At 37.8% G+C, this 21,457-nt stretch overlaps 2 protein-coding genes across 7 annotated transcripts in view; both read left to right on the top strand.

The window, feature by feature from the left end:
* IQUB (IQ motif and ubiquitin domain containing) overlaps positions 1-509 on the top strand; it is a 207,990-nt gene extending 207,481 nt beyond the window's left edge. Inside the window, exon 15 of the transcript XR_012380306.1 lies at positions 285-509. The gene's annotated coding sequence lies outside the window, so the exon portion shown is untranslated. The remainder of the gene's footprint in view (positions 1-284) is intronic.
* Positions 1-21,457, top strand: part of SLC13A1 (solute carrier family 13 member 1) — a 114,221-nt gene that overhangs the window by 11,119 nt on the left and 81,645 nt on the right. For all 6 annotated transcript variants that reach the window (XR_012380311.1, XR_012380310.1, XR_012380309.1 and 3 more), the window contains exons 2-4: positions 7,754-7,882; positions 17,949-18,085; positions 20,724-20,911. Coding sequence is in view for 3 of the 6 variants with exons in the window: in XM_025865820.2 (XP_025721605.1) it covers positions 7,754-7,882; positions 17,949-18,085; positions 20,724-20,911 (454 nt within the window). In the remaining 3 variants the exon portion in view is untranslated. The remainder of the gene's footprint in view (positions 1-7,753; positions 7,883-17,948; positions 18,086-20,723; positions 20,912-21,457) is intronic.

The raw sequence follows: 21,457 nt of genomic DNA, 5'->3' as shown, positions 1-21,457 counted from the left end.
AGTGAAAAAACAAGTTGAAAAATAATATATGCAGTAAACCTTATTTGATTGTAAAACCGTATGTTGGGGTGCCTGGGTGGCTCAGTCGTTAAGTGTCTGCCTTCGGCTCAGGTCATGATCCCAGGGTCCTGGGATTGAGCCCCGCACCGAGCTCCCTGCTCGGCGGGAAGCCTGCTTCTCCCTTTCCCACTCCCCTTGCTTGTGTTTCCTCTCTCGCTGTGTCTCTCTCTGTCAAATAAATTTAAAAAAAATCTTTAAAACTATATGTTGTTTATTAATGATAGAGATTTAGTGAAAAGAAGGAGTACATGCACCCCAATGTTCATAGCAGCAATGTCCACAATAGCCAAACTGGAAGGATCCGAGATGCCCTTCAACAGATGAGTGGATAAAGAAGATGTGGTCCCTATATACAATGGAATATTACTCAGCCATCGGAAAGGATGAATACCCACCATTTGCATCGACATGAATGGAACTGGAGGGGATTATGCTAAGTGAAATAAGTCAAGCAGAGAAAGGCAATTATCATATGGTTTCACTCCTATGTGGAACATAAGGAATAGGGTGGAAGACCACAGAGGAAGGGAGGGAAAACTGAACGGGAAGAAATCAGAGGGGGAGACAAATCATGAGAGACTCTGGACTCTGGGAACCAAACTGAGGGTTGCAGAAGGGAGGCGGGGTGGAGGAATGGGGTAACCGGATGGGGGGTATTAAGGAGGGCACGTGTGGTGATGAGCCCTGGGTGTTATACACAGCTAATGAATCGTTGAACACTACATCAAAAACTAATGATGTTCTATATGCTGGCTAAATGAACATAATAAAAAAAAAGAAAAAAAGGATAGATTGCTAGAAGGTTTCTAATACATTTTTCTTTATTGTCAGGAAACAGAAATTTCCTCTCCATATTGGTAATCAGTCTGCACTTAATAGCTTCATCTCTCTGGTGCTGTTGGAGAATCTTCATACAATAGAAAAGGTGGCTGTGGCCCTAAGTGAGCCAAGGAGGCCCCGTGCACACACACAGAGTGGGAAACCCTGGTTAAGTGACATTACACCTCATGCTATGTAATGGGATTTACAACATCTGTATTCTGCACAACGGCCTCTGTCTGGCTGCATGTTGTTTGTTTGCTGAACAAAATTACCCATATAATTTTTGGAAATGGTAGGGAATATATAAATTTTTGAACAGAAAATTTTGTTATTTTATTTTGAGGTATTTTTATTTAAGGAAGCCCTCTCAACTCCCCGCACCCTTTGTTTCATGTAGTATTTTGGGGCTGAATCATGATTTTAAAAAATCTTTTTTGTAAGATCGGTCTTAGACTTTTGAATCTTTTTTTTCTTTCTATATTTTCCATCACAATAAACAAAACAGAAGTAGACATTATTGTGTTGCTCTAATTCAGCTCAAGAACTCATGTACCAACGTGCTTTGTTATTTCTAGAACAAAATGTTATTCAAATTATTACTTGTTATAGTTGCAGAGTTCATTTTAATAAGGATATCAGCGACTTCTACTAGACTTGAGAAGAATTGAAAGAGAGGGGAAAACAATTCACCCACAGTCTAACTGACTTGACAACTGGCCTTCTTTTATTGTTGCTTTATCATTGTTTGCCTGTGGTAGTAGGAGTGGTGATGGTTATGGCTACTGGTGGTAATGGTGGAGCGGCTCCATTTTAGGAGTAGGGGGATTGCTAAGAAGGCAGAGAGAGGGAAGAGAAAAACATTAAAGGGATCAACAGGAGACAAAGATGATATAGCTAGAGATAATGGGTCAGTCTCTGGATTTCTACTGAAAAAATAAAGGAATTTTTCCCCTACCACAGAGCTGGTTCTGCAAATCAGATATCCAGGACACACTTCCAGTGGCAGCACAGACAACTTACGAGTTTTCTTCTTCATCAGAAGAACCTGTTCACCAAAAATTACTCACCCTAATATTAGTTTTTTTGAATATGTATGAATAATAGAAAACAATGAGATGTTTTCCTGTATCTTTTGTTACTTCTTCTTAACAAGAATGTTCACAGATTTTGGTTTTAAAAAATAATTCTATATATTTTAATATTAGATTTTTTTTTTAAGATTTTATTTATTTATTTGACAGAGAGAGACACAGCTAGACAGGGAACACAAGCAGGGGGAGTGGGAGAGGGAGAAGCAGGCTTCCCGCTGAGCAGGGACCCCGATGCGGGGCTCTAGCCCAGGACCCTGGGACCATGACCTGATCCGAAGGCAGACGCTTAACAGCTGAGCCACCCAGGTGCCCCTTGATATTAGATTCTTAAAAGAAAATGCTTGACACTGTATCTGTATTAACTTTCTGTTGTTAAATGCCTGAAGGGTGTCAATGGGAAAGAACACTTTCCTGCCCATGACTCCAAGCCTGACCAAGAAAGATCACATAACAGAAAACAGGAATTGGAAGGAGATATTCCTAGGATGGTGGACCCATCAATAGGAAATCTGTGTAATTTATCAATAAGGGACACTTGAGAAGGAAAAGGGTTGCTAATCAGAAAGACAACAGGTGGAAACCAGCACTATCCCAAGAAAACTGAGACAGACTGCCATCCTACCCACCCAGTCCTAGCCCTCTGGATAATTCTGTATTGCTCCTTTTCTAGACTTTAAGCTTTCTTTAAGTTATGAAAAATGGGGCATTTCCCACCGATTCTGGGAAGGCAACTCTTAGGAACAATGCAGATATGATGCCTTAGCCAGTTGCAATTATAACCTCCTGGGACTCATATGCAAAAATATAAAATGTGCATGAGTGTTTGGGGGAAGCTCCATAGATAAGACATAAATTTGAACCTTAACACTGAAGGATGGGCAGAGTTTCAATATACGTTCTGAATCTGGGGATTGAATTTGGGTAGAACATTACCTGGAAGCAAGTGTCTGGTTTCCAAGTTGGACCCAGAGTTAAAGATAAAAGGGAAGGTCTGGAAGAGTAAGTAACCCAGTGCTTCTCAAACTTGAACCTGTATAAGAATCACCTGGGGAACCTGAAAATGCTGATTCTGATTCATTAATCTGGGGAAGGGCCTGATTTCTGCATTGCTCACAAGCTTTGAGGTCATGCTGATGCTGCTGGTCCATGGACCACCCTGGGGGTTGGGCAGAGCAATTCAAACAAACAGCCCAAGTGTTGATTCTGGAATGGTAAAACAAGATTTTTTTGCAAGGCAGAATATCAAGGTAGCATTTTTATTACCAGAGATTTTATTAAAATGCTAACAAAGGCCAAGCAGATGAAAGAATAAAGTGAAATGGTGCAGTGCTCTGCAGAACTGAAAAGTAAAATCATGTGGTATTTGTCTTTCCCTGTGTAACTTATTTCACTTAGCTTAATACCCTTGAGGGCCATTCATGTTGCCACAAATGGCAACATTTTATTATTTTTTTATGGCTGAGAGATTCCAACTAATGTGTGTGTGTGACATCTCCCTCTCTCTCTCTCTCTCTCTCTCTCTCTCTCTCTCTATATATATATATATATATATATATATATATATATATATATATATATATATATCACATATATACACCACATCTTCTTTATCCATTCATCCATCAATGGACTGCTGCAATGAACATAGGGGTGTGTGTATCTTTTCAAATTAATGTTTTCATATTCTTCAGATAAGTACCTGGTAATGGAATTACTGAATCATATGGTAATTCTATTTTTAATTTTTTGAAGAACCTCCACACTGTTTTCCTTTGTGCCTACACAATTTACATTCCCACCAACAATGCATGAGGGTTTCCCTTTTCTCCACATCCTTGTCAGCACTTCTTATTTCTTTCCTTTTCATAGCCATTCTAACAGGTGTGGGTTGATCTCAATGTGGTTTTGATTTGCATTCCCCTGACGGTTAGTGATACTGAGCATCTTTCATGTACCTGTTGACCATCTATATGTCTTCTTTAGAAATGTCTATTCAGATCCTCTATTTTTTAATTATTGTTTTGTTACTGAGTTTTATGGATTATTTTTATATTTTGGATATTAACTCCTTACCAGATATATAATTTACAGATATTTTCTCTAATTTATTAGGTTGACTTTTATTTGATTTCCTTCTCTATGCATAAGCTCTACAGTTTGATGCAGTCACATTTGTTTATTTTTGCTTTTGTTGCTTTTGCCTTTTGAGTTAGATCCAAAAAAAAGTATCACCAGGACCAGTATCAAGGAGCTTACTGCCTATGTTTTCTCCTAGTTATTTTATAAATTTCGGTCTTACATTCAAGTCTTTAATCCATTTTGAGTTACTTTTTGTATCTGGTATAAGGCAGTGGTCTAGTTTCATTCTTTTGCATGTGGCCATCCAGTTTTCTAAATACTATTTATTGAAGGGCTTGTCCTTTCTCCATTGTATACTCTTGGTTCCTTTGTCATAAATTAATTGACCATATATATGTGGGTTTATTTGTGAGTTCTCTATTCTGTCCATTGATCTATTAATCTGTTTTTTTAATAACTATTTTTGCTATTTATTTGAAGCACAGTAAAAAAAATTGGTACACTTTGGAATCTGTTTTTAATGCCAATACCATACTGTTTTGATTATTATAGATTTGTAATATGGTTTGAAATCAGGGAGTATGATGCCTCTAGCTTTGTTTTCTTTCTCAAGATTGCTTGGTTATTCAAGCTTTTTGTGTTCCATACAAATTTTAGCACTGTTTGTTCAAATTCCATGAAAAATGCCATTGAAATTTTGATAGGCATTTCATTGAATCTGTTGATTGCTTTGGGTAATATGGACATTTTAACAACATTAATTCTTTCAAACCATGAGCACAGATTATTTTTCCATTTATTTGTGTCTTCTTCGATTTCTTTCATGAATGTCTTACAGTATTTAATATATAGGGAGGTCTTTCACCTCCTGGTTGAATCTATTCCCAGGTATTTTATACTTTTTAATGCAGTTGTAAATGGGATTGTTTTCTTAATTTCTTTTTCTTACAGTTCATTGTTACTGTATAAAATGCAACAGATTTTTGTATATTGATTTTGTATCCTGCAATTTTATTGAATTTGTTTATTAGCCCTAATAGATTTTGGTGGAGTCTTTAAGATTTTTCTCTATATAATATTATGTCATCTGCAAATAGTGACAGTTTTACTTCTTCCTTCTAATTTGAAAGTCTTTTATTTCTTTTTATTGCCTAATTATTCTGGCTAGAACTTCCAGTACTGTGTTGAGTAGAAGTAGTGAGAATGGGTACACTTGTCTTGTTCCTGATCTTAAAGGAAAGGTTTTCAGCTTTTTACCATTGAGTATGATGATAGCTATGGGCTTGTTATATATGGCTTTCATTATATTGAGGTACATTCCATCTATACTCACCTTGTTGAGAGCTTTTATCATAAATGGATGTTGAGTTTTGTCAGATGCTTTTTCTGCATCTACTGAGATGATCATATGAATTTTATCCTTCATTAATGTGGTGTATCACCTTGATAGATTTGTGGATGTTGAGCCATTCCTGCATCTGTGGAATAAATCTTGCTTGATTGTGATGAATGAACCTTTTAACGTACTGTTGAATTCAGTTAGCTAATATTTTGTTGAGGATTCTGCATCTATGTTCATTAGGGATATTGGCCTGTAATTTTTTTTTTTCTTGTGTGTCCTTTTCTGGGTTTGGTATCAGGTTAATGCTGGCCTCATAAAATGAATTTGTGAGCATTCCTATCTCTTCAATTTTTGGACAAGTTTGAGAATGAGAAGTGTTAAATCTTTGAATGTTTTGGTATAATTCTGTCTTGGAAGATTGTATTTTTCTAGGAATTTATCCATTTCTTCTAGTTTATCCAATTTGTTGGTGTATAATTTTTCATAGTAGTCTTTTATGATTATTTGTATTTCTTTGGTGTCAGGTGTAACTTATCTGATTTCATTCTGATTTTATTTATTTAAGCCCTCTCTCTTTTTTTCTTAGAGAGAAGTCTAGCTAAAGGTTTTTCAATTTTATCTTTCAAAGAACCAGATCTTGGTTTTATTGATCTTTTCTATTGTCTTTTTAGTCTCTATTTCATTTATTTCCACTCTGATCTTTATTTTCCTCCTTCTACTAACTTTGGACTTTATTGTTCTTTTCCTGGTTTCTTTGGGTGCAAGGTTAGTTTATTTGAGATTTTTCTTGTTTCTTGAGGTGGTGGCCTGCCAACAACTTTGTCTCCAATTGTTTCAGATTTGTAGGGCCTAAAGATGCTCCATGGTCAGCAGAGCCAGGCACTCAAGGGGCATCTCCTGTGTTGCCTCTACTTGCCTGCTGGCTTTGGCAGGTTTGTGAGTGCAGGGCATTCAGCTCTCCAGCTCTGGCAGGGATGCAGGGGCAGTATAAGAGTGGGGCACACCCACTAGTGTTAACAAGGTAAAGGAAGAATGCAAAAATGGCACCAACTAGCACCTCTATCCCTGGACAGAGTCCTAATAGGCTCTGCCCCTCTTGAGATGCTTTAGATTAGCAAATGACTCTCCTTCATGTATGGTCTAGGCAATTTTCAAACTGCTGATTTTGTGCTGAGTCCCAGGGTGGATGAGTTTGTACATGAGCCCTTAAAGAGTAAAATCTCCATTCCCTACAGCTTCATGGTTCTCCTGAACCTAAGCCTCACTGGTTTTCAAAGTCAGACATTTCAGGAACTCTTCTCACTGGTGCAGATCCCAAGAGTTGAGGTGTCCAATGTGGGACACAAATTCCTCACTCCTCAGGGAGAAACTCCGTATTTTGAGATACCTCCCAGTTGTGGGTCACCATACCGCACATTGGGGTTTTTGGTGAAACCACATCTTTGTCTCTCGTACCTGTCTGGATGTGGCTCTTTTATCCCTTGTTATGAAGGAAACTGTTCAGCTAGTTCTTCAGAAAAAAATTATCTCATGTGTAGCTGTAGATATGTTACATCTGTGGGAGGAAGTGGGTTCAGTTCTGCCATCTTGAACCCCAAATCTCAACCATTTCTTAACAATGCCCTAAAACAGAAACACAATTTTATACCTAGCAAAGCAACAGATTCTCTTAGGAATTTCATTTCTGTTGAGTCTCCCTGTGTTTCCTCAGGAGCTCAGTTGTCTTTCTAAAAAGCAAAGCAGGAGGTTCTTAACCTCCAGGTCCATGTTACTTAGGAGCTGATTTAGTCTCATCCATGTCACATAACTTGGCATGTCCTTCTTTCTCTGAAACAAAGCACAGCAAAAAGTTTTTTCTAGGTTGATTTCTCCCTTTTATAGGAGGGGAAGGCAGGTATACACTGGTGCCAACCAATAGGCACCAGGGAATGCAATTGAAAGTCACATATGTCGTGCCCCAGGGGAAAGGCAGTAACTTGACTACTTATGCACTCCAGAAGAACTGGAAGTTCTTTTTAGGCATTTTATAGGCAAATAAAGGTGAACACAAGCATTCATACACACTGAAAGGAGCACAGAAAATTGACTATACACCGTTATCTGTTTTGAAGGAAATGTGAAAGAAACTTTATGAAGGAGGATTTTTTGTTTTGTTTTTGGTTTTTCATGTGTACTAAATTTTGGCCCTTAGAATCCCTAAGAAATAACTATTTACTGCCCAACTCAAAGGTGCAGAGGCCTTCAAGTTTCTTTTTACTTTCTCGGTGACACAACTCCATTCAGCACATGTGGTTGTGATTTAAATGATGATTTTCCAGCCTCATTATTTCACCTTGCATTTTTCCTTTGTTCTTTCCAGGAAGCAGAATGTGCCTACACACTCTTTGTCATTGCCATGTTTTGGCTTACAGAAGCTTTGCCTCTGTCAGTCACAGCTTTACTGCCTGGTTTAATGTTTCCGTTGTTTGGGATCATGACTTCTAAGAAGGTAAGTCCTCTTGCAAATGTTTGTCATAATTAGGTTCCTTATTTTGTGCTGATACTCCCACTGAGAAGAGTTGTATGGAAAAGGAACAAGAGGGGCACCTGGGTGGCTCAGGCAGTTGAGAGACCAACTCTTTGATTTCGTCTCAGGTCATGATCTTGGGGTTGTGAGATTGAGCCCCGTGTGAGGCTCAACACTCAGTAGAGACTTAGAGTCTCTCCCTCTGCCCCTCCTCCTGCTCTCTCTCTCTCTCTCAAAATAAATAAATAAATCTTTTTTTTTTTTTTTTAAAGGAACAATAATCCTGCCTTCCCAGGCTGATATCTATGCCTGGTGTCTCCTTCCCAACAAAAGGACCAACCCTTTTACATCCTGCATTAGCTTTTTCTTTTCAGCAGAATTTGGTCTTGCACAGTGTAAGCAATTTCTGTTTTAATGAAGAAAAATCTACCCTGTTTTCTTTTCCAGAAACCTGCCATTTCAAAAGATAAAGCCAAATTAACTTTCAGGTGTATTTCTATTTTGTTCTTGCTGAGAGGAGTTTATTCATGCTGAGAGGTGTTTCTTACCTTTATACAATCTAAGGGTACCCCCGTCTGAAGAAAATGGATTCAGTTTCCCATTAAAAGCATGAAATGCATTGGAATCAGAATATCTATCTTCATGCAGTCTCCACACCCAGCACACAACTGCCTAAACGATAGCTGAAAGAGTCTCAGGAAAGATGCCAAGTTCAAGATGCCAGTTCCTGCAATTTATCACCTTTGGACTTCTGTCTTCTGCCAAAGTCCAATATTGTTATCTTGAGGTTCATCTGTCTTGTAATGTGGGTGGAGATTTTTCTTTTTAACTAACCCATGATACAGGGCTTTTTTGTTCTGCGGGAGAAGGTATTCTTTTCCTTCTCTTTATGTCATTCTTCCTCAGTTTGTAGTTCAAGCCATCTTTTTGCATTTCAGATCCATTTTGCTCCTCTTTTCTTACTGCATTTTTCCTTCCCTCATAATCCTGACTCTTTTCTTTATAAACACCACTGATTGGGAAGAGAGGGCAGCCAGGGCTGACACTGCTGTCCCACAGAATCTGGGCTCTATAACTAAAGAAGTTTTTCAAACGCTCCAACACACTATGTGGCTCTTAGTAAAGGAAATTTTAAAAGAAGGGATTGGCAAATTCTCAAAAATAATGTGTCAAGTTGTTAACCCCTGTTCTGCTGGCTTGGGTGGTTGTACCTCTAAAGACAATTAAGTTCAACAGTGACATATTTGTCTCTTATGATTTAATAACAATAAAACTGACCCTTTTTTTAAAAGATTTTATTTATTTGACAGAGAGAGACACAGCGAGAGAGGGAATACAAGCAGGGGGAGGGGGAGAGGGAGATGGAGAAGCAGGCTTCCCACCAAGCAGGGAGCCTGATTCAGGGCTCGATCCCAGGACCCTGGGATCATGACGTGATCCGAAGGCAGATGCTTAACAACTGAGCCACCCAGGTGCCCCTAAAATTGACTTTTTTATACAGGCTGAGATAAAAGCAAGATTAACTGGAATTGGGGCATTTCTGTAGCAAACAGGCTAGAGGAAGACAGGAGGAAAAGTGTGCCTAGGAAAGCCTGGCTTTGTGAGAACTGCCAAAGAAATATCTTTGCCTCTTTACAGGATGTGGAGGCCCAACTAGACGCAGCGAAATTCTAAGTACCATCAGCAGTTGTATGACTCAGACTGCTGGTACCTGTCCAAGAGTCCATCATCCCCTGGAAGTATCAGCCTCAGACTAATTTAATGGCCATAGAATCTTAGACTTGGAAGCACATTCTTCTGGTCATTTCATGCTGGGGCAGATTCCTCCTCCCAATAGTTCTTATAGATGAGATCACTCAGGAAATGATTAAAGGCTTTCTGTGTATGGGCCCAAAATACCCCACAAGGAAATACATATCATTTTCGAAAACTCTGAATATTTAAGTCACTCACCTTTATTGAGCCCAAGTGTGAAACTCAGTCACTTTGACTCTAAATTTTTCTCTAAACACCTAAGATTACACACACACACGCACACATACAACAATAACAACAACAACAAAAACATCATCTTTTTCCCACATGACAATGTTGCTTGGATGTGAAAATAAATATCATTTCCTCCTTAAGTTGTCCTATCTCCTGTCTTTATGGTTTCCAGACCTCAACTCCCTTCTTTAACCCCACCACCTCCACCTGCTTCGTCTCCACCATCTTCATTCCTCTTCCTGGAACTACCTCTAGTTTATCAGTGATACTTAGAGATTAAGTAGTTAATAAATGCAATGTCTGTCATGCGGTAAGCACTCAATATATATTAGCAATATTATTTTTTTTCTTTTTTTAAATTTTTTTATTGTTATGTTAATCACCATACATTACATCATTAGTTTTTGATGCAGTGTTCCATGATTCATTGTTTGTTCATAACACCCAGTGCTCCATGCAGAACATGCCCTCCTCAATACCCATCACCAGGCTAACCCATCCCCCTACCCTCCTCCCCTCTAGAACCCTCAGTTTGTTTTTCAGAGTCCATTGTCTCTCATGGTTCATCTCCCCCTCTGACTTACTCCCCTTCATTCTTCCTCTCCTGTTATCTTCTTCTTTTTCTTTTTTCTTAAAATATGTTGCGTTATTTGTTTCAGAAGTACAGATCTGTGATTCAACAGTCTTGCACAATTCACAGCACTCACTGTAGCACATACCCTCCCCAATGTCTATCACCCAGCCACCCCATCCCTCCCACCCCCAACCACTCCAGTAACACTCAGTTTGTTTCCTGAGATTAAGAATTCCTCATATCAGTGAGGTCATGTGATACATGTCTTTCTCTGATTGACTTATTTCACTCAGCATAACACCCTCCAGTTCCATCCACGTCGTTGCAAATGGCAAGATCTCATTCCTTTTGATGGCTGCATAATATTCCATTGTGTATATATACCACATCTTCTTTATCCATTCATCTGTCGATGGACATCTTGGCTCTTTCCACAGTTTGGCTATTGTGGACAAGCAATATTATTATTATTTGCACATTGGCAAGAGTGAATAGGTCACTCTAGAAACATTCTGACTGTTGCAAGGCTAAGTGAGTCTATCTCCCCTCTGGTATTTCAGCCTAAATCCATTTTAAACTTTATGTGACTTCTTTCACCTTAAGCTTAACAGGAACTTACAACAAATCAAACTCCTTAGGACTTTTAGTATAGAAAACTTTTCTTCGGTCTTGTGATCCTCTTTCCAGATAGGGCAACTGATCTTTTACTAGGAAATATCTGACCAAAGCTACAGGGAAAGGTCTAGAGATTTAGTCAGAAGACCTGAGCTTAACACCTGATATTCACCACTAATTACTTGTATGATCCTGATCATGTCCCTTAGCAACTCTTTTTTTCTCATCTGTAAATAAGGAATGATGATGCCACAATATCCAGGGGTTATTGTAATAATCAAATAAAATAATATACGTGAACAATGATACATACTAGGCATCAAGTATTCTTATGAGTTTTAATATCCACAGTTAAAGGTGTTAAACTATCATGCCAGCCTACTGAAGCATATTGGAATCTCAACTGTGCCATTGAGAATAATGTGTCTTTAATGTCCTCATCTAAGTTCAGAGCTCCACACAGCCTTCTCTTTGGCCACCATAATTTTAACCTCACTTTATGTATTTATTAAGCCAGTGCTAAATATCTATATGTTATTGAGAACCTTGTTGTAATAAAGAATATCAACAAATACTGAATTTCTCTCATATCCATTGAATAAAATCTGAAATGCTAAATATTTAGTGTGCCCCATTAGATAGTCCAAATCAGATATCATTATTATTATTGTCATTGAAAATATGCTTATAGGTAAATTTTATACATATAAATGTGGAGGTACACATACGTATATGCAGATGTTATATTACATATTTACTCAGTCATTTGATAAATATTTATGTGACTCTGATATATTCCCAAGACTCTGCTAGGCTCTTGGGAATATATCAATGAATAAATACAAACAAAAGTCCTTGTCTTCCTAGGAGAAAAGAGACAATAAACAACCTTAATATATGAGTAAATTACAATGAGTTAGGAGGTATTTGGTTTTATGAAAACATGCAACAGGATAATAAAGATCAGGAGAGAGTTGCAGTTTTAAATAGGATGATCAGAGTAGACCTCAATGAAGTGTGAATACCTTGAACAAAGACTTACAGGAAATGAGGGAGTTAGTCATGTGGTTATTTGGGAAACAACCATTGCTGAGGGGCAAATACCCACCACAAAGACTTCAAGGCAGGTATATGTCTATAGTGTGACTAAAGCAAAATGAGTGAAGGGGAGAATGACAGAAGGTGATGTCAGGGAGATAATTTGTAGAGGGACTAGACCATCTAGGGCCAAAGTAGGCCACTGTAAAGTTTTAACTCTCAATGAAATGAGACCCTCTAGAAAGTTTTGAGTAGAAGAGTGACATGATTAATTTGACTTTTATTTAGAAGGATAATTTGGACTGCTGTGTTGAGAAACAAGGCAGAAGGAAGGAAATGGGTAGCAGGTTATTGCAATAATCCAGCTGAGAGGCCATGGTAATTCAGACCAGGGATAGTAATGGGGATATTGAATATATTGTTAATGTATTTTTAAGATAAAACCAACAAAATTTCCTGCATGATTTTATATGGCATATGATGGGGGCAGGGAGAAGGATTCAAGGATGCCTCAGAACTTTTTGGCCTGGCAGTTGGAAAAATGGAGTTGCCATCAATTGAAATGGGGAAAACTATGGGCAGAGTAGGCTTGTTGCAAAAGAGAGGCTGACACTGGGAGTACAAAGTTTGACACTGTTTAAAATAACTATTTGATATCTAAGTGAAGGTGTTGAGTAGGCAGTTAAATACAAATGAGTCCAGATTTCATGAGATAGAGCTGAGTGGAAATATAAGTTTGAGAATCATCAACATATAGATGGAATTGAAAGCCCTAAAACTTGGTGGGGTGATTTAGAGAGTAAGTGAATCTTTAAAACAACAACAACAAAACAAAGAGGACAAAGAACTGAGCTCTGGAAAACTACAACATTCAGAGATTGGTGAGAAGAGAAAGTACTAGCAAAGAAGAAAGAAGGATAGGTTATTGAGGTAGAAGGAAGGCCAGGAGAGTCTGGGATCCTGGAATCCAAGTTTAGAAATGTTTTAAGGATGAGGCAATGATCAAATGTGTCAAATCTGCTAATAGATCAATTAATGTGAAAACTGAGAATCAAGCATTGGAATTAGCAACGAAGCATAAATAAATATTTTTTAAAACAACAAAATATATATGATATAATTCTAATCATATGCATTATAACTGACTTTTCTAAAAAATCTTATTTAATTCACAAACTTGATGTGAAGTATTATTTAACTTTAATGGGTAAGTATATTGACTTGTAGAAAGATTGTGAACTGGTACATTTTATAGCTAAGAGAGAACCCAGGTGCTCTGATTGCAAAAGTGCATGTTTTTTGATGAAATCCCATTTTGAAACAGAAATATGACTACCTTGAGCTTAAAAATAGATTTCAAATTTCATTAGGAATTTTATTTGACATGCCTATTTTGCCTCAAAAATAGTTATAATTATTAGTGTCATTTACAAACCAGTAGCATTTTCTCTTGTTACCTCCTGTGTACATAGGCTATAAACAAACACATATGCTTGTGACTAATAAGCTACAAATACACTAACTCTGATGGAACCCAAAGAATAGGTAATAGAATGAGAAACAAAGAATGTGAAAATTCCTCCTTAAGTTTACAGTTGATTTCATTTAGACAGTTGGGCTGCAGGCCATTTTTTGTTTACATAGTCTATTAAGACTATTGGCAAACTATGAATCTGAGGGCCAAATCTAGCCTGCTACCCAATTTTTAAAATAAAGTTTTGTTGGAAACACACAAAGCCATGGTCATTCATTTACATAATGTCTTTGGCTACTTTTTTTGCTACAAAGACAAGTTGAATAGTTGCAATAGAAACAGTAAGACTCACAAAGTCTAAAACATTTATTATCTGACCTTTTACAAAGTCTGCCAACTGCTGACAATCTAAAGAGATTACAACAAGAATATCTCATGGTCCTGGACTTCTTTCTATGTTTAATCACTTACTAATAATGGCTTGCTTCTATGCATTCCTTTGTATTTTTAAAGTAATCCTGTGTTTATTTTTTCATTGAATTCTCAGACTATTGGAATAGAGTACGTGGATCTTATTTTCATGAGCAAAACTGTAAAAGAGATAAAAGAAGAGGAAAACTCAAATGTCTATTCATTTTTCAGTAATCAACTTGAGTATCAGGTCCTGTAAGAAAACTTTCCCAATTCCCCTAGTAAAAGGTGGTCATTACTCTTTGAGCTTCAACTATAACTTGAAAAAATATTTCTCACACACCTATGATACCTTATTGCAGTCTTTGTTAACTTGTTTTTCACATATAATAACCTGTAAGCTCCTTGAGTCTGGGGACTTACTAATTCAGTATCTACTGAGTGCCAATATGTGCCAGGCTTGTGCTAAATCCATAAATACAGTGATCAGTAAAATATATCTCTGCCTTCAAAATATATATAATCTAATAATGGGGATAATTAAGTAAATAAATGATCACTATATAGATGAAGATCTGCTCCCACAAAAGGAAGTAACGTCCAACCAAGTTGAGGATAGTCAAGGAAGGCATCTTAGAAGAATTGACATCTGAGTTCATCCATGAAGGAAGATTATGGATAATCAAAGTAAGAGAAGAGGGTCATTCCAGGTTAAATGACCGGCAAGTGTTGAAGCATTTCTGTGACTGGAGTATTTCACACGTAGGGAGAAGTTGGCAAAGCACTGAAAGTCTAAGCTGGAAAGGTGAGATGGGGCTAAATGATGAAGAGTCTTATAAGACATGTTGGGAAGATTGGATTTGGTCTTAAAAGACATGGAGTCCAGTGAAGAGTACAGGAAGCACAATGATGTGATTAGATTTACACTTCAGAAAAGTCGCTGTGACAATGGTAAGGGGCGGATTAGAAAGAGACAGATCAAACAGTAAGGAGCTTAATTAAGATAGTAATGTTTGAATAGAGCAAAGTGGACAATTTAAAATATATAGGGGAATGGGACACCTTTGTGGCTCAGTCAGTTTAGTGTCTGCCTTGGGCTCAGGTCATGATCCCGGGGTCCTGGGATCAAGTCCCCCATCGGGCTCCTTGCTCAGAGGGGAGCCTGCTTCTCCCTCTGCCTGCCACTCCCCCTGCTTGTGCTCTGTCTCTGACAAATAAATAAAAAATCTTTTAAAATAAAATAAAATAAAATATATGGGGGAACTAGAGATAATAGGACTTCATGACTAACACACACATACTGGAAGTGAAAAAGGAATCATAGCTGACTCTTAGGCTTCTAACTTGGGCAACTAAGTAGATGGAAGTTTCATTTGTCACGAAAAGGGATATGCTGAATTTTTAGATGTTTGTGGGAAATTCAAATGGAAATGACCAGCTGGATACACCAGACTTATCTGTTTGAATACAAAGATTTTAGTGTCTTCAGCATTCATTCAACAAATATGTATTGAATGCCCACTGTGTGCTGAACATTATTTTAGTCACATAGAGTTAGAAATTGAATCTGTAAGATTCAATCTTCAGGTGTACAAAACAAGAAGATTGGAGACAAAACCCTGTAGATACCAACATTTAAGAAAAGGGAAGAGCAAAAGTAATTTTCAATGTAGGCCAAGAAGAAAAATTCAGAGAGGCAGAGATAGACCCAGGGAGGAAAAAAAAATGGTTCGTAAGTCTGTAAACACTAGTAAATTAATAATTTGAAATAATACTTGTACTGAGAGTAGTAACGACTGAGAGCGTTAGGAAGATAGAAGTTTGGGAACAGGGGTGCCTGGGTGGCTCAGTCATTAAACATCTGCCTTCAGCTCAGGTCATGATCCCAGGGTCCTGGGATGGAACCCCACATCGGGCTCCCTGCTCGGCAGGAAGCCTGCTCCTCCCTCTCCCTCTCCCCCTGCTTGTGTTCCCTCTCTTGCTGTGTCTCTCTCTGTCAAATAAATAAATAAAATCTTAAAAAAAAAAAAGTTTGGGACAGAGTGTAGACAATTCATGATTGTGATCACTCTACTGATTTAGGAGCTCAGAGACCGTAGCTTATTCATTGACTCTCTTCCTCCCTCTCTCATTCATGCAATATTATTTACTGAGCTCCTGTTCTGTACCAAGACTGTACTAGGTGCCAAATATGCAATGACTAGCAAAACAGATTCCTGGTCCTCTTAGAATGTATAGTATATTACAGAAGAATGCAACAAGCAGGTAAACACTATTGACATAATATAATATGCTATGAAGGAAACAAACAGGGCTCTGTAATACAGAAAAAATAGTAGAAACTATTTAGAAAATCTGGATATTTGAGGGCACCTGGGTGGATCAGTCGTTAAGCGTCTGCCTTCGGCTCAGGTCCTGAACCCAGGGTCCTGGGATTGAGCCCCACATCTCGCTCTCTGCTCAGCGGGAAGCCTGCTTCTCCCTCTGCCTGCCGCTCCGCCTGCTCGTGCTCTCTCTCTATATATATCCCTCTCTCTCTCTCTGACAAATAAATAAATAAAATCTTAAAAAAAGAAAGAGAAAGAAATCTAGATGTTTGAGGATTGAAGAGGTGTGAAGAGGGAAAAACATGTCAGACATTTATCATTGCATTCCCTGTTCATATAACAGTTTTGGCGCATGGGAAACACTTATTCAGTGTTAGAGTAATTAATAAATGAGATAATAAGGAAATTGATAGAATTATTTTCTATTATGCAATTACTACAAAATGTAAAGAGTTAAATACAAACTGTGAAAAACATAATAAATCAACATAAAACATAATGAAGAAATTCACTTGTCCACTTTTAATTCCAAGGCTAATTTTTACTTTCTTTTTAAACCGAGCCAAGCTTAGTAAGTTATATTAAAAATGCTCATACAATTTAAAATAGCAAAATTATGAGAACTGATTTTTCTATTCCTTTGTGGTTTCATAATTTTCCAACTCTCCCATACCTTCTACTAGATATTGTTTTTTTTGAAGGGATATTTCCTCTTATAATCCTCTCCTTTCAGCACAGCCTCCTGACTTAGTTTAACCAAGCAGGTCCTAAAGTCAGGTCTCTTGAGTATCAGTCTCATGAAGCACTACACCTAAAAATTTAAAAATAAGGTTTCTGTGGTTAAATAAGTTTGAAAAATATGTTGGGTGTGGAATCCCACTCTGTGAGTGGCAATGCATGTTAATATTTAAAGGTTTTGAGTTAGACTTACAGGAAAGAAAATTCTAATATTTCAAAACTCTGTTTTCTAAACTAATTAGGCCACAGAACCTTTTTGTTGTTGTTGTTTGAGAAAAAGATTATGTGCCTAACATTCTTAAGAGAATTGTCTGGTAAATAGGTTGACCCAAAGTGTCTGTATACTCTACTAATCTCTGAATGGTGTTAGCTAAAAATGGCTTAAGATGTTGGCTCCTATTCAAGGGTATTTATTTTATAGCAAATAATTTTGAAGGTAAAACCATTCAAAATATTTAGGAGTGACACTACAGTTTGGGCATAATGGATGGTAATGAAGACACTGGTGGGTTGGAGACTCAACTTGGACTTTCCCAAGTCACAGTCACTGCCATTCTTCCATAGCAGCATAAACCAGTTAACCCCAGTTTGGAGATAGAAAAATTAAGGCATTGAAGGCACTTGCCTAATGTTACACAGCTATTTCAAAACCCAGTATCATGGGCACTCTTTTTTTGTATGTGTTTTCCCTTAACACTCCTATTTCTGGGTAAGCATATAGAACATAGTTAAATTTGTATTGTCATATATCTACATTTTTCTTAATAGAAAGATTAAGTAATTTGAAGGTCAAAGTTAAGAGTAGCAAAATAATGCTTTCTTGGGCAATATTATTTTTCCCCCACCAACATAAGTAATCATGGGTTTAATCATAAATTTCAGGTGGCATCTGCTTATTTCAAAGATTTTCATCTACTGCTAATTGGAGTCATCTGTTTAGCAACATCAATAGAAAAATGGAATTTGCACAAAAGGATTGCTCTGAGAATGGTGATGACGGTGGGTGTGAACCCAGCATGGTAAGTACTGCATTTCCTGTTCCAGGTTTACTTTCCAAACAGATCATTTTTGTGCAGAGCAAATAACTAAATAAGTAATGCACATCCAGGCAATCATTCATCACAATATAATTCATGCCTTTCTTTCCTCTGCAAATATGAAAGGGATATAAAGTATATTGGAGTTGTAGGAAGAAACAACAACTTTCAGGTCTAATTACAGGGAGATTGGAATAAGTGCACACAACCCTCCTACCTTTCATGCACGGTAGGAGCCAAAGCTGAGAGAAGCCTTGAACCCCAACAGACAAGATTGATAGACTTCAGAGTAGATTTCAGTCCTATCTTGTTTATTTGGCTGATCACACATTCAAGACTTGTTCAAGAGCATCCTTGATCATAGGGAGGATGTTAAGAACCAAAGACAAAGACATTACCGACAAAATACAAACGTGTAGAAACATTCCAAGGTGAACATTTTTCTTTTTACTTATTTATTTTTTTAAAAAAGATTTTGTTTATTCATTTGACAGAGACACAGCGAGAGAGGGAACACAAGCAGGGGGAGCAGGAGAGGGAGAAGCAGGCTTCCTGCCGAGCAGGTAGCCTGATGTGGGGCTCAGTGCAGGGCTTGATCCCAGGACCCTGGGAACATGACCTGACCCAAAGGCAGACGCTTAATGACTGAGCCACCCAGGCGCCCCAACATTTTTCTTTTTAAATGAACTGTTGCAAAGTGAAACAATCAATTAAGAAATTTCATCTACGGAATGTGAAATCACTCAGTTGACTGATTTTCCCCACTGAAATAAATGTTTTTTTCCATTAAATTAATTGGCTATTTTAGTTTTAATTCTAGCTCTTGTTAAGGACATAGTTGTGAGGGGCACCTGGGTGGCTCAGTCGTTATGTGTCTGCCGTCGACTCAGGACTGAGTCCCGCATGGGGCTCCCTGCTCGGCGGGAAGCCTGCTTCTCCCTCTCCCGCTCCCCCTGCTTGTGTTCACTCTCTCACTGTGTCTCTCTCTGTCAAATAAATAAATAAAATCTTAAAAAAAAAAAGAACATAGATGTGAGCTAAAAAAAGAATATTTCCAGTGTCATAAACACTTACATGATAGCATTAAGCTCTAAAGTCTTAGGTGGTTCTTCCCTTCTGATTTTTCTTTGAAAATAAGAAAATTTTATTGAATTACATTGCATGATTCATTCTAGAGTATATCCACATCTGTGTTTATGATTTATGAATCAAATAGGTTTGTTAAACACAAAAAATAACTCAGATGAGACAAATTTTTAAAATATTTGTTACTTAAAGTGTTTATAACATGTATGTATTAAGGGAATTTCACTCTTCATGCCTCGTGGGGTGCCTTAGATATGTTATCTTTTCCTTGACCATCGGCTCACTGACCACAGGGCTGGGGTAGTGAAGCCCACGGTGTAGCAAGAGTCTGTCCTTATACCACCGAGTAGCTTTGCAATTTAAGGCATTTTCACCACACAGAAGGTTTATCTGCTCACTATCTTTTTTTATAGGAAGATTTCATGCCTTGCCAATGCCTTAAATGAAAAGTATTTCTAGTTTACTTTTTATTGAGAATGATTTCCTTTTTTTTTTTTTTTTTAGATTTTACTTATTTGACAGAGAGACACAGCGAGAGAGGGAACACAAGCAAGGGGAGCGGGAGAGGGAGAAGCGGGCTTCCCGCCGAGCAGGGAGCCTGATGCGGGGCTCGATCCCAGGACCCTGAAGATATCTAAAGAGTTTTATTTTGTTTTACATGTAGAAATTATTCACCCGATCTGAATTTGAAACTGTAGAATCTGTCTTGTAGATTTACTTTTAAAGAGAGTCATAGAATTTCATAAATGGCTCCATATGGAAAGATGTGCTTCTGAATGATTTTGTGGGATCTCCCACTCAAAAGAGATCATATTTCTTCCCCAAGTGTGATTTTGATAGCTTCTAGATATGATTTAAAATCCTACAGTCTTAGGTGTGTTATTTTTAAGGGAGAAGAACTACTTTATTTATAAGAGAGGACAATGTAATATATCCAGTTCTTGACCACAGGCAGGAATGTCAAACTCAGGAAAGCATAAATAATAGAATCTACAGAAAATTCTGAAACCTCATTTTAGCTAGTAATTTTAACCATTTCCTCCACCTACCATATATTGAACCAGAGTAGTCAACAGGAAAAAGTAGATTTATAAATACTAATTTCTCTCCTTGCCCTTGTGCCTCCTTGGCACACATACTAATTAATAAACAGAGATGTGACCAAAAGACAAAAGAAAGAGTAAGGGATCCTAAATTGAAAAACTGATTGCATTTCATCTTACTGGTATTTCAAGGTAAGTGCCATCTGTAAAGGGCATTCAAATATTGGTATAATATTATAAGCTGTTCTGTTTTAAGAGAAGACATTTATGGTTCCAGGGAGACAAATCTCATAAGAACACCACTCTTCCATGTGCCGTTCTGATTCCTATCTGGCCATGACCGTCTTCAGGGTTCACCATCGGAGGGGAACCCTAACTTAAGTGTGTTTTGAAAAAATTCCCAACTTACAAACAGCATTCTTTACAGTTAAATAATTCAGAGTTAGTTAAGCCAGAGAGCGCAGCTCATCCAAAAGGCCCTCTCGTTTCAGGCTGACATTGGGGTTCATGAGCAGTACTGCCTTTTTATCGATGTGGCTTAGCAACACCTCCACAGCTGCCATGGTGATGCCCATCGTGGAGGCCGTGGCACAGCAGATCATCAGCGCTGAGGCAGAGGTCGAGGCCACTCAGATGACTCATTTCAGTGGATCAATCAACCATGGACTGGAAACTGATGGTATCACATGTCGATACAGCCGCAGTGGGGTCTAATCATTTGGGCAGTTGGCAGAAACTCAAGAATTCTGGCTTATATTTTATTAACTGTCCATATGTGCATGATGTGAATTTAACTTTCTTCTTGCTGTATTTCCCAATAGTATACATTACCCAAATATTTTACCTTCAATTAGTGGTTGAATCTACATTCTCTGGAAAAAGAGGAAGAATGCCCTTTCTAGCCTCTAGCCAGTCTGATGGAATTCTCTCTCTGTCTCAGTAGACCCCAGGATACTCTTTCATATTGAATTGACATTCTTGCACAATAGTGGGAATCTCTAATTCCTACATTCTATTTGGAAAGAGCATTACACTTGGCTGTGGTTATTTCTGGCTCTGATAAATTGCCCTGATGGAGTGGAAACGTTGGGGTGATATTTCTATTTATAAAATACTTTATTAAGATGAATGTTATGTCAGTACAGGTGAATTTGTTTTCAGTTTCTAGTAATGCTTCCATCTTAACACACACACACACACACACACACACACACACACAGATGAC

This window comes from Callorhinus ursinus, unplaced genomic scaffold (genome assembly GCF_003265705.2).
Source record: "Callorhinus ursinus isolate GAN/ISIS: 27379988/994484 unplaced genomic scaffold, GSC_fseal_2.0 scaffold12, whole genome shotgun sequence".
Lineage (NCBI taxonomy): Eukaryota > Metazoa > Chordata > Mammalia > Carnivora > Otariidae > Callorhinus > Callorhinus ursinus.
Note: the sequence above shows the minus strand (reverse complement) of the source record. Positions and strands in the feature narration are given on the sequence as shown.